General features: G+C 40.0%; 2 protein-coding genes across 2 annotated transcripts; both read left to right on the top strand.

The window, feature by feature from the left end:
- Positions 1-252: 252 nt before the first annotated feature.
- On the top strand, positions 253-1,203 carry LOC138092989 (olfactory receptor 52H1-like). Its single transcript, XM_068989072.1, has one exon. It carries the CDS (start codon positions 253-255, stop codon positions 1,201-1,203), a length of 951 nt encoding a protein of 316 aa, XP_068845173.1.
- A 12,248-nt stretch (positions 1,204-13,451) lies between these two features.
- LOC138093123 (olfactory receptor 52D1-like) lies at positions 13,452-14,402 on the top strand. Its single transcript, XM_068989237.1, has one exon. The coding sequence runs from the start codon at positions 13,452-13,454 to the stop codon at positions 14,400-14,402; it is 951 nt and encodes a 316-aa protein (XP_068845338.1).

The raw sequence follows: 14,402 nt of genomic DNA, 5'->3' as shown, positions 1-14,402 counted from the left end.
AGAGTTACATGACTTGTATCTCTGGGAAAAATTATTTTGATACCACTTCTATTATGCCTTTAAATTGTGACTAAAATCTTTGCAAATATTTATGAGTAAAGAGAAGAGAAGGATAGTTTATCACTTTCTAGAACTGAAAGTGAGCAGATGATACAGGAGAAGGCTCAGAGATGCATGTGTGAAGATAATGTTAACAATCAGTCATGAACTTTTCACTTTCAGCCTGCGAGGCACAACCTATCCAAGATCATGATGGCCACATTCAACTTGACCAGCTTCACGAATCCAGGTTCATTCATCCTGCTGGGAATCCCAGGACTGGAGCGCTTCCACATCTGGATCGGGATTCCCTTCTTTATCATTTACCTTGTGGCTCTTGCAGGCAATAGTGTCCTTCTCTATCTTATTTTCATGGAGCGCAGCCTTCACGAGCCCATGTTCTTTTTCCTCTCCATGCTGACGGCTACAGATCTCATCCTGTCTAACACATGTGTACCCAAAACATTCAGCATCTTCTGGCTGGGTCCTCAGGAAATCACCTTTCCTGGATGTCTTACTCAGATGTTTTTTCTCCACTATAGCTTTGCCATGGATTCTGCCACCTTGCTGGCTATGGCATTTGATCGCTATATTGCTATTTGCTTCCCCCTAAGATATAACACTATTCTCACCCGTCAGGTTATTACTAAGATTGTAATGGGTATTGTCAGCAGGAGCTTCTGTATCATCTTCCCATGCGTGTTCCTATTAAAGCGACTGCCTTTCTGCCAAACACTTATCATTCCACACACATACTGTGAGCACATAGGCATTGCCCAACTCGCCTGTGCAGACATCTCCATCAACATCTGGTATGGTTTTGCTGTGCCAGTAATGACTGTTACATCAGACCTGATCCTCACTGGCATCTCCTACACTCTCATTCTTCGTGCTGTCTTTAACCTCCCATCGCAGGATGCCCGCCAGAAAGCCCTCAACACATGTGGCTCCCATGTTTGTGTCATGCTTATATTCTACATACCAGCCATATTCTCTGTCCTCACTCACCGTTTTGGTCACAATATTCCTCACTCCTTCCACATATTGATTGCTAACCTCTATGTAGCCATTCCTCCTGCACTCAATCCAATCGTCTATGGGGTGAAAACCAAGCAGATTCGGGAAAAGATAATCCTACTATTCTTTCTTAAAGGGACCCAGTGACATAAGACTGAGAGTTTGGGAAAGAAAACAGGTAACCATATCACTTTTGGAACACATTTCATGTTTTTCAAAGCTAGAATACAATGAAAACTTAAATTTTTATGAAATCCTAAACTTCCACTGTGAGTTGGAAGTGGGACTCCAACTTCACATCATTGTAAGAAGCAATGAGACAAGGAAGTAGATGTCAAGAAGGGAGACAAATTTGAAGAAAATGTGTACCTGAAAAGATAGATCAACAAAACGTTTCTATACCATTATGAAGTAGATTTCCGAGTCTTATGGAATAAGAGGAGGATCATGTATAATTTGGATAGACTATTCAGTTCAGTTCTGTTCAGTTGCTCAGTCATGTCCGACTCTGCGACCCCATGAATCACAGCACGGCAGGCATCCCTGTTCATCACCAACTCCCGGAGTTCACTCAGACTCACGGCCATCGAGTCTGTGATGCCATCCAGCCATCTCATCCTCTGTTGTCCCCTTCTCCTCCTGCCCCCAATCCCTCCCAGCATCAGAGTCTTTTCCAGTGAGTCAACTCTTTGCATGAGGTGGCCAAAGTACTGGAGTTTCAGTTTCAGCATCATTCCTTCCAAAGAAATCCCAAGGCTGATCTCCTTCAAAATGGACTGGTTGGATCTCCTTGCAGTCCAAGGGACTCTCAAGAGTCTTCTCCAACACCACAGTTCAAAAGCATCAATTCTTCGGCGCTCAGCCTTCTTCACAGTTCAACTCTTACATCCATAGATGACCACAGGAAAAAGCATAGCCTTGACTAGACGGACCTTAGTCAGCAAAGTAATATCTCTGCTTTTGAATATGCTATCTAGGTTGGTCATAACTTTTCATCCAAGGACTAAGCGTCTTTTAATTTCATGGCTGCAGTCACCATCTGCAGTGATTTTGGAGCCCAGAAAAATAAAATCTGACACTGTTTCCACTGTTTCCCCATCTATTCCCATTAAGTGATGGGACCAGATGCTATGATCTTCGTTTCCTGAATGTTGAGCTTTAAGCCAACTTTTTCACTCTCCACTTTCACTTTCATCAAGAAGCTTTTTAGTTTCTCTTCACTTTCTGCCATAAGGGTGGTGTCATCTGCATATCTAAGGTTCTTGATATTTCTCCTGGCAATCTTGATTCCAGCTTGTGTTTCTTCCAGTCCAGCGTTTCTCATGATGTACTCTCCATATAAGTTAAATAAGCAGGGTGACAATATACAGCCTTGACGCACTCCTTTTCCTAATTGGAACCAGTCTGTTGTTCCATGTCCAGTTCTAACTGTTGCTTCCTGACCTGCATACAGATTTCTCAAGAGGCAGGTTCAGGTGGTCTGGTACACCCATCTCTTTCAGAATTTTCCACAGTTTATTGAGATCCATAGTCAAAGGCTTTGGCATAGTCAATAAAGCAGAAATAGATGCTTTTCTGGAACTCTCTTGCTTTTTCCATGATCCAGCGGATGTTGGCAATTTGATCTCTGGTTCCTCTGCCTTTTCTAAAACCAGCTTGAACATCAGGAATTTCAAGGTTCACATGCTGCTGAATCCTGGTTTGGAGAATTTTGAGCATTACTTTACTAGGATGTGAGATGAGTGCAATTATGCAGTAGTTTGAGCATTCTTTGGCATTTCCTTTCTATGGGATTGGAATGAAAACTGACCTTTTCCAGTCCCGTGGCCACTGCTGACGTATCCAAATTTGCTGGCATATTGAGTGTGGCACTTTCACAGCATCATCTTTCAAGATTTGAAATAGCTCAACTGGAATTCCATCACCTCCACTAGCTTTGTTCGTAGTGATGCTTTCTAAGGCCCCCTTGACTTCACATTCCAGAATGTCTTGCTCTAGATGAGTGATCACACCATCATGATTACCTGGGTCATGAAGATATTTTTTTGTACAGTTCTTCTGTGTATTCTTGCTACCTTTTCTTAATATCTTCTGCTTCTGTTAGGTCCATATGATTTCTGTCCTTGATTGAGCCCATCTTTGCATGAAATTTTCCCTTGGTATCTCTAATTTTCTTGAAGAGATCTCTAGTCTTTCCCTTCTGTTGTTTTCCTCTATTTCTTTGCATTGATCGCTGAAAAAGGCTTTCTTATCTCTTCTTGCTATTCTTTGGAACTCTGCATTCACATGCTTATATCTTTCCTTTTCTCATTTGCTTTTCGTTTCTCTTCTTTTCACAGCTATTTGTAAGGCCTCCCCAGACAGCTATTTTGCCTTTTTGCATTTCTTTTCCATGGGGATGGTCTTGATCCCTGTCTCCTGTACAATGTCACGAACCTCATTCCATAGTACATCAGGCACTCTATCTGTCAGATCTTTTCCCTTAAATCTATTTCTCACTTCCACTGTATAATCATAAGGGATTTTATTTAGGTCACACCTGAGGTTTAGCAGTTTTCTCTGCTTTCTTCAATTTAAGTCTAAATTTGGTAATAAGGAGCTCATGATCTGAGCCACAGTCGGCTCCTGGTCTTGTTTTTGTTGACTTTTGTTGTTTTCTTGTTTTTGATAGAGCTTCTCCATCTTTGGCTGTAAATAATATAATCAATCTGATTTCGGTGTTGACCATCTGGTTATGTCCATGTGTAGAGTCTTCTCTTGTGTTGTTGGAAGAGGGTGTTTGCTATGATCAGTGCGTTTTCTTGGTAAAACTCTATTAGTCTTTGCCCTGCTTCATTCTGCATTCCAAGGCCAAATTTGCCTGTTACTCCAGGTGTTTCTTGGCTTCCTACTTTTGCATTCCAGTCCCCTATAATGAAAAGGACATCTTTTTTGGGTGTTAGTTCTACAAGGTCTTGTAGGTCTGCATAGAACCGTTCAACCTCAGCTTCTTCAGCATTACTGGTTGGGGCATAGACTTGGATTCCTGTGATATTGAATGGTTTGCCTTGGAAATGAACAGAGATCATTCTGTCATTTTTGAGATTGCACTCAAGTACTGCATTTCAGACTCTTTTTTTGACCATGATGGCTACTCCATTTCTTCTGAGGGATTCCTGCCCACAGCAGTAGATATAATGGTCATCTGAGTTAAATTCACCCATTCCAGTCCATTTTAGTTCGCTGATTCCTAGAATGTCGATGTTCACTCTTGCCATCTCGTTTGACCACTTCCAATTTGCCTAGATTCATGGACCTGACATTCCAGGTTCCTATGCAATATTGCTCTTTACAGCATCTGACCTTGCTTCTATCACCAGTCACATCCACAACTGTGTATTATTTTTGCTTTGGCTCCATCCCTTCATTCTTTCTGGAGTTATTTCTCCACTGATCTCCAGTAGCATATTAGGCACCTACTGACCTGGGGAGTTCCTCTTTCAGTATCCTATCATTTTGCCTTTTCATACTGTTCATGGGGTTCTCAAGGCAAGAATACTGAAGTGGTTTGCCATTCCCTTCTCCAGTGGACCACATTCTATCAGACCTCTCCACCATGATCAGCCCGTCTTGGATTGCCCTGCAGGCATGGCTTAGTTTCATTGAGTTAGAAAAAGTTGTGGTCCTAGTGTGATTAGATTGACTATTTTTCTGTGAGTATGGTTTCAGTGTGTCTGCCCTCTGATGCCCTCTTGCAACACCTATCATCTTGCTTGGGTTTCTCTTACCTTGGGCATGGGTTATCTTTTCATGGCTGCTCCAGCAAAGCACGGCTGCTGCTCCTTACCTTGGACGAGGGGTATCTCCTCACTGCCGCTGTTCCTGACTTTCAACGTGGGGATGCTCCTCTAGGCCCTCCGGCACCCACGCAGCCACTGCTCCTTGGACATAGGGTCCAAGGATAGACTATTAGTATTATAAATAGGTTACAAGAGATAAGAAGGTCTATCAATTTGGAATATCTTTGTAAGACACTTTCCAGTTGAGAGTTATCAAAGCTAACAAGTGATTACCTTCTTTTAAGAATCATTCAAGAAAATTATTAATTTACACATGGTTCTCGAACATTGGTTGGTGCCACAATCACCTAGGGAACTTGGCAAAAATGTAGAGGCCTAGGCTAGATTGTAATTCACTGGGTTTTGGTTTTTTTTTTTTAACATTTCTTTGTACAATTCTGATACCTAAGAAATCTTGAATCCTTCCATATCAAAAGTCTTGGTCCTTTGAAAATCTGTAGACTTGTTTCTTGTAGTAACTTCCTGGGCCTGGAAGTAGCATAGTTCTTTATGTTCAGTATAGCTACGTCTTTACTTCTTTCCTCGTATTATTTATTATTTCCTCATATTATTCACAACTTGAAATTTCACATCTTAAATATATACTATCAATTATCTATACTTATTGCAGTTTTTAAAGAATTTTGACTTTGAGCACAAAAGCTTTTTATCAATATTGTTGATTATATTAATGTCCATAGAGATGACCATTAATAACTTGGTGTGGTAGATTGTATTTTCCAAAGATAGCCACAATAATAATATATTCCATTTTCTATGCTTTTCTGTAGTGCAAACTTGCCATTCCCATGTTAACAAGTGGAATATAATTCTACTTCTTTTGAATCTGCACTAGACTTAGGGATTCTTTTACAAACAAAATTCAGTGTTAGTAATATCTGAAGTTTCTGAAATTAGACCTTTTTTTTTTTTTTTTGCTGTTTCTAGCTAAGTCTCTTGAAATACTTGACCTTGGTGTGTTCCCTCTTAGAATCCAACTACTGTGCAATGAACATCCCCAGCAACATGGAGAAGTCATGTCTAAATATTCTAGAGGGTGGCCCCAATTGAGACTCCAGTTAACAGTCAGCAACAACTGCCAGTTATGTTGGTAAGCCATCCAGAACTTCCAGTCCAGCTGAGACTTCAGGTATCTATAGTATCTCAACTGACATCTCTCTATAACACACAGAAGACTAAAGGATAGAACTCTTCATCTAGTTAAAGCCAAGCCATAGAACCATGAGAGAAATAATTTGCTATTTTAGGCCAATAAATGTGGGAATGGTTAGTCATGAAACAATAGATAAATATTGTAAAAATTGGTAATAGGAAGTATGGTGTTGGTATACAAAAAGTCTAAAACACGCAGCATTCGCTGTGGAGTAAGGCCACAGGCAGAAGCTGAAAAGGGCCTTGAGGAGGCTGTTAATGAAGTCTTGAAAAACAATGAGAAAATTATTACTAGAGGCTGAAGACAAATGAGGACTATATAGTTGTAGAAAGTTTGGTAATATCATACTTGCAATACTGTGAAAAACAGAAAATATAACTATTAACTGATGCTTTTGGCTGAGGAGATTTTGAAGTAGAATACCAAAAATACCAACCTTATTTTTATGTCAGTTATGATAAAGTACAAATAAAGAGTTATAAGCTAAAATGAAAACATTCAGTGTTTAATCATTGTTAAAGTAAATACAAAGAAGTCATGACTGTTTGGGATCAAAGTTTTTTGTTTTTTTTTTTTAATTACCCACACAACAGTCTTTCCAAATGACAAAGGACTCACAAAAGAAAAAAAATGCCCTCAGGGTATAAAGTCATCTTTAGGATGAGTCTGTAAAATCCTTTGTTAAGAATACAGAAATATTTAAGGATATGCCTAATAAATCTTTTTAATTAGATAAAGAAGCTTCTAAGAATCTTAATCTTCCCAGAGAAGCATAACTCATGCAAAATCAGACAGGTGGCAATCTGGAAGATATTTGTAGGTATGACTTTTGTCTAATGGGGTAAACACCAAAAAAGTCATAGAAAATCACAATTTTTAAGACAAAATAGACATAAGCACCATCATTTTGGACTAAAAGGGACAGAGTGCAAAATTAGAAGGGGATTTTGGGTTTTCAACTTTATTCATCTGGAAATAGACTGAAAAAAATACACAGATATAAACACATTTTGTTTCTCATTGAAAAGCAAAGGTCATATGGAATATAGAGCTAATTACGTAAAGGGCTTCCCTGGTGGCTCAGACAGTAAAGAATCTGTCCATAATGTGGGAGACCCAGGTTCGATCCCTGCATCAAGATCCCCTGGAGAAGGGAATGGCAACCCACTGCAGTACTCTTGCTTGGAGAATTCCAAGGACAGAAGAGCCTGGAGGGCTACAGTTCATGGGGTCACAAAGAGCCAGACATGATTGAGTGACTAACACTTAACTTAGCCAAGAGCCATGGAGAATCATTCCCAAGGAGTAGAAGTGGGTTCTTATTAAGAAACCGATGATACTTACCTTTCAATGGATTTTTAAAAACTACAATGGACTAGTGACTGTAAGACGATTCTCCCAATATTTTACAAATGAATATTGCAGTTATCCTGTCTGTATATCACCATGATATGTTGCCTGTGTGAGCAGTTGATTTCTTTCCCATTTCTTTACTCCACAGGTCTTGAGAGGAGCTGCACTCAAGAATCTCTATGCAAGGAACTGAGCTCAAGTAGTCCTATTCACACGTTGTCCTGATTTAAAGGTTGAAATTCTGGACTTCGAACTAATCCCATGATATGAATGAGACTTGGAAATCTTAGGGAAAAGGTGAATGCATTTTGCATGTAGGAGGAGATCATTATTGTGGCCAAAGGGTATGTTGTTGCAGCTTTTATTTTCCCAAAATGGCCAAAACAGTATTTTGCATCCCATGTACTGTCTGCAATATGGTCTTGCTATTGCTTCAAAAAGTCCAGTGTAATTCTACCCCCTCTTATCTGGGCTGCCTTAGAGATTTTGGAAAAAAGAATGCAATAGATGTAATGTTTCAGGATATCCAAGACTAGATTTTAAGAAATCTTACACCTTCCTCATTTGTGTTATTGTATTTTTGGACATTCTCTCTATAACACAGACATTATATTGTGAGAATCCCAACCCACATGGAAGGTTTATGTGATTGACAATCTATCTGAGTTCTTAGTTAATAGCCAGAATCAATTGCATCAATTTTAATGAAACTTAGAAATGACTGCTGCTGCTGCTAAGTCACTTCAGTCGTGTCCGACTCCGCGCGACCCCATAGACAGCAGCCCACCAGGCTCCCCCGTCCCTGGGATTCTCCAGGCAAGAACACTGGAGTGGGTTGCCATTTCCTTCTCCAATGCATGAAAGTGAAAAGTGAAAGTGAAGTCACTCAGTCGTGTCCACCTCTTGGCGACCCCATGGACTGCAGCCTACCAGGCTCCTCCATCCATGGGATTTTCCAGGCAAGAGTGCTGGAGTGGGGCGCCATTGCCTTGACTACAACTTCATAAAAAATCCGATTGCAGTCATTTGTGTGTGTGGGAGAAATCTCAAATGACAATAGCCCATATAATCAATAAACCTACAGAATCATAGCAATAATAATACATTGTTTTAAGTAACAAGAGGAGGAGTAGTTTGTAATGCAATTATAAATAACTGAAACAGTTTGATTTTCAGTACTCTGAATTTTTCTCCAAAACTGTTAACCATTCTACTTCATTTATTTCATTGTTTGGAAATACATTAGAATTTGTGTTTCCATATATATATATATGTGTGTGTGTGTGTATTCTTCATAATCTAAATTATAGGCATTCAGTTCCTGACCCATTACCTCCTGTTTTCTAATTCACTTTCTCTTGAATTCGAATACAATAATCCTTCCATTTCAATGCAGTAATAATAAAACTCATTACATTTTCATATTGCCTCATTTTTTCTCCTCCTTACCAGCATGCATTTAAGATTCATTCTTAGAATTACTGTTTGGTACAAATGCTTTCCTCTTTTCACTCTCCTTTACCTAGCATGCGTGTGCACATGCACACACACAATTTATTGTGCTTTTTCAGTGACAGGACACTTGTCATTTCTATTCTAACTTCATTGGCTAAAACCAGCCACATGTGAACATGTGTGCTCAGGCACTCAGTCATGTTCCGACTCTTTGCAACCCCATGGACTGTAGCCTACCAGGCTCCTCTGTCCATGGAATTTTCCAGGCAAGAATACTGGAGCAGGTTGCCATTTCCTCCTCCAAGGGATCTTCCTGACCCAGGGATCAAACCCAGGTCTCCTGAATCTCCTTCACTGGCAAGCTAATTCTTTACCACTGAGCCGCTAGGAAGTCCAACCTACCACATACCCCCATCTAAATACATCAGAGGCACATACACAGAAAGGAAAGACAAGTCAGACATATGAGAATGAAAAATCTCTATTGCAGAATCCAACACAACCTCGACTTGTTTGTCTCTGGTCTCATCTACTACTATTAACTGACCCCCTTGCTCTTGCCATACTTGCTTTCCTGAATCTTCACAAACACATCAAATACAGTCTACTTCAGGGCCTTGATAATTCACTTGCTGTAAATGCCCAGGTTTCAATTAAATCAGCATGGTTATGGGTAGGATTAACGCATCAGCGGTTTTTATAATAAAAAGCCCCAGGAATTTCCAGTCTACAGTGAATTTTTGAAACCACCAACTTTAAGTATAATTAATAGCTTTACTTTATTGCTGAGGAGCCTGAGAATCTGAAAAATTGAAAATGCATTTGAAATTTCCCAGTTAGTAAATATCAGAGCTGGGATTCAAATCTGTATATCTCATTCCCATCTGCTGTATTTCCTGTATAAAATAGATTCCTGTGTATGTGAGCATTAGAATAAGAGAAATCATCTTTCAGGTTTCTTTATGCATGTGTGCTAAGGCCCTTTAGTAGTGTCCAATTCTAATAGTGTTGCAACCCTACGGACTGTAGCCCGCCAGGCTCCTCTGCCCATGGGATTCTCCAAGCAGGAATACTGGAGTGGGTTGCCATGCCCTCCACAGGGGATCTTCCAGAGACTATACCATTGTCTTTTACATCTCCTTCACTAGCAGGCAGGTAGATTCTTTATCACTAGAGCCACCTGGGAAACCCCAAGTCTCTTCATGCTTACTCTCAAATCACTTTCCAAAAATCTTGCACAAATTTAAACACCAACTTGCGTGAAATTCACAGACAAAATTGGGAATAGCATTTTGCAGTGAATACATATTTACAGTTCAATACCAATGAGTCAGATACTAGGTCTGGGGTATGAGAAGGAGAAGAGTGGTGACAGGATAACTAAGATGTTTACAGTGATGTGAGATCTGCCCAGTGAGTACACTTGAAATAAATCTGAGTCCACCGTGTCTCTTCTTCCCTGGGAAGCTATATTCCCATAGCTCAGAATCACTCTAGTCCTAGATAACCTTAGATGATGGTCCTATCCTAGGAGGAAATGCCATTGTTTCCTGTCACATATATCCCAAGTACACACTTTACATGTTGCCTTAATTTATAGGAATTTTTCTTGACCCAATCAACCTAACATTCAATTTTGCATTTCCACTCCAGGATACCTAGCTGAAACCAAATGAAAGTTTGATGGAGAACACTGAAGAATATTTCAGAAGACAAATATGTAACTTCCTTAGAGCGTTGTTGGAAAAACATGTATGTTACACTGGACTGTAACTAACAGTACCTTTGAGTATATATAGCTTATCATCTGGTACAATTAGATGAAGGAAAAAAGAAAAAAAGTTACCCAAATAGAGTCACAAAATGTTAAGAGAATAAAGACTTAAACTCAAGCTAGAGGAATTCAGATCAAACACAGTGATTATTTTCTTGAGAACAGGAGAACCAAAGGAAGTTGTGCAAAATCCAACTCCATATAGATCTCTTCCCAGTCTATTTTTATTCCATGTTTCCTGCTTTCTCTTTGAATTTCCCTTCTCATTTGACACAATTTGGCAAAATACATTTTTTTTTTCCCAAGGGCTGAGCAGGTATTAACTTACTGTGAGACAGTGATGATCCCTACTGACTTAAAAAAATGTTCAGCATTTAAGATAAGACTCTGATGTGACTCTGTGTTTCCCCAGAGATCTTCTTTGCAAATTCACTTTTACTTCTAGCAGCTGGGAGCACTGGTGCTCTGAGCCACATCACAGCCCCTTTGGGTCTAAAAAGTCTTCAGAGGGGAGAGATAAACGAGACCAAATCTCAGATCCTGGAAATATGCTATTTGTGCTGAATCAAGATTTCTCTAGTGCAGCTGACCATCAATACTGGGAGTAAGTGTTTAATGAACAAGAAGGATAGAAAAATGTTGAAGACTCTGTAAAGCCAAGAGCAGAGGTAGGGAGGCGATACGGAGGGATAACATTCCTACAAATATACTGATGTCCTTGTCTACTCCAGAAGTCATCTCAGATTGGCACCTGACTCCAGTACAAGAGGTACAGTTTCTTGAATCTTTCAAGTATTAAGGTAGCCTTATTGCATGCCAAAATGAACCATCAGTAAGTCTTTCTTTTATTTGTATCTCAATTGTTTTTTTTGCAGTTAGAGATTTTAGTCCCTTACTATTTTACTTATGGGTTCAAGATAAGTCAATCAAACCTCTAGGAGTAGCTTTTTTTAAAGCAATAATGAGGTAAGAATGTCTCATTCTGCATCTTGTTCTCCCTCATATCAGTCAGGCCAGCCAGGCAAGAGTCAAGATACATACATTTGTTAGAAAGCAACCTTGTACCTTAGTACCTAGGACCCTATAGTGCCCTCAGAAAACCTAGGGAATCAGCAAACTTATTAGATTTCCAATATCCTCCATGCCTGAGGATTCCATCCCCCAAATCTAATTCTCTTAATTCTGTCCTACAATTTCTCACACAGAAAGTTTCAAAGCCCCAAAAGCTAGGAATAACTATTGCATTACCCTAGGTTCTGTTTGTCCTGTCCATGGCAAAATCAGATCTCTGTCTTATTGAATTGTCTAAGAGAAATTCTTCCTTTAACAGAAACGATAGGCACTCCTTCATCTTTACTCTTTCTTGGTAGCAGCACAAAACACAGTCCCTTTATTTTAAAAGACTCATGTATCAGAATTGTCTCTTGGTTCCAAGGGAGATTAATGAGGGGACCTCAATGACATTGCCATATTGACGGGCTCATGAGGAGCCATCCATCCCGTATCTTGAGAGTCCACCTAACCTAACTAACTGGGGAGTAGTTTTGGCTACCTCTGAAAACTGTTTTTGATTTAAAAGAGGATGAAACCACAGTGCCTTCAACCATGGCTTATAAGCTCAAGAAAGACCAATATGTCTTTCAACTTGAGGGACTAAATAATGTTTCCTGTTCTGAAAGGCAAATATATAGTTAGACTAACTGACTCAGACATTTGCAAATGCATGAGAAGTAGCAGTGAGTATTGTAACAAATGTTTCTTAAAATATAGGACTGCATTATGTGCTTTATATGATTTTCTCAATTAATTATTTGAAAAAACCCTAAAACATTATTATCTGAAATTTATATTGGAAAACTGAAGACTGAGGAATAAAATATTTGCTGAGGATAATCCAGTTAGCACGTAACAGCAATCAGATCAGAGTTTGAACCTGACAGTCTAAATCTAGTCTCTTATTTTCCAGATTGGACCACATAAAGAAAGTGACAATCCTGGGAACTGAGTTGTGCCAGAGATGCTTGAAGCATTTGAGGAAAATTCAGATTTGGAGACTAAATTTAATTTCCTCAGAGGTGCTTTCTCTAAGTAGGAACTGGCTTATGTATCTTTTCTTCATAGCATACATAACATGGAAACCACTTTCAAAGGTATGGTGTAAGTATAAGAAAATTACAAGTGTTTATGAAGTTATTGGGTTAGTGATAGCAGACACTGTCACAACCCTTGGACCAAAGGAACAAGAGGAGAAATATGGCTAAAAGAGAAAATCAGAGCCAAAAAGGCTGCTGGCAGAGAGATGTGTCCAGCTTGCAGTAACCTTGCTGGGAGAGAGCTGAAGGAGTAAATCCCTGACCTCCCTCCAGTCTCCAGATGGTTTTTCCCATTGTCACATCAAACCAGAAATGAGAGGGCAAGGACTCTGTCATTGTAGCCCAGTGTCCCAGGGACCAGAACAAGATAGAAAGTGGCAGAGAATTGACCAAAGGAGAAAAATACAAGATATTCCTCACAGCATGCACTAAGAAAGGTTATATTTGCATGATATTGATAGTTGATGATTTTCACACATTAGAATATTAGGCAGAAATGGAGAGGTTTCACTGTAAGATGAAAATCTTAGAAGTGGGCATATTAGTTACAAAGCTATTTTAATTACTCAGGAAAGAAATGAGGAAGGCATGACGTGGAGTAGAACTGGTAGAAATGGAAGAAAGGTATGAAATTAAAGATTTGTAGGAGAAATAGATTGTTTCTAGGATGAATTTATTTCACCTTATAATAGCTTTCGGGAAGGTAAAGCCTGATTCTCTGCATCAGTATGGTTTCTGCATCTGTCCCCAATGACACTAGCTTCCATCCTTCCACATTTATTCTACTTGGAATCCCTGGGATGAGAGACCAGCACATTTGGGCTGCCATCCCCTTCTGCTCCATGTATATCCTTGCTCTGGTTGGCAATGGGACTATCCTCTACATCGTTATGAAGGAGAGAACTCTGCACGAGCCAATGAACCTCTCCCTGTGCCTGCTGTCTATCACTGACCTGGTACTTTGTTCAACCACTTTGCCCAAAATGCTAACAATCTTCTGGCTTAAGTCCCACATAATATCCTACCAAGGCTGCCTCACCCAGATGTTTTTTGTGCATACAATCTTTGCCACAGAATCAGCTGTTCTGCTGGCCATGGCTTTTGACCGCTACGTGGCTATCTGCCGTCCACTTCATTATGCATCCGTCCTCAACGCCATGGTGATTGGGAAGATTGGTCTGGCATGTGTGGTCCGTGCCCTTCTCTTTGTTTTCCCCTTTGTCACCCTCATAGAACACCTCCCTTTCTGTGGACATCACATCATCCCTCACACCTACTGTGAACATATGGGTATTGCCAAACTGGCCTGTGCCAGCATCAGGCCCAACACTGTTTATGGTCTCGCTGTGGCGCTTTCAGTCACTGGCATGGACGTGGTCCTCATCGCCACTTCCTATGGCCTGATCCTGCGGGCTGTGTTGTGCCTGCCCTCGAAGGATGCCCAGTTCCAAGCATTTAGCACTTGTGGAGCTCATATATGTGTGATTCTTGTATTCTATGTACCTGCCTTTTTTTCCTTTTTCACCCACCGTTTTGGCCAGCAAGTACCTCCTCACGTGCATATTGTACTTGCAAACCTCTATCTTCTTGTGCCCCCTGTTCTCAACCCCTTGGTCTATGGCATTAACACCAAACAGATCCACCTGAGAATATTTGACTTTTTTATGGGGAGAAGATAG

Source organism: Capricornis sumatraensis, chromosome 16, assembly GCF_032405125.1.
Source record: "Capricornis sumatraensis isolate serow.1 chromosome 16, serow.2, whole genome shotgun sequence".
NCBI lineage: Eukaryota > Metazoa > Chordata > Mammalia > Artiodactyla > Bovidae > Capricornis > Capricornis sumatraensis.
This window is presented reverse-complemented; position numbering and strand designations above follow the sequence as displayed.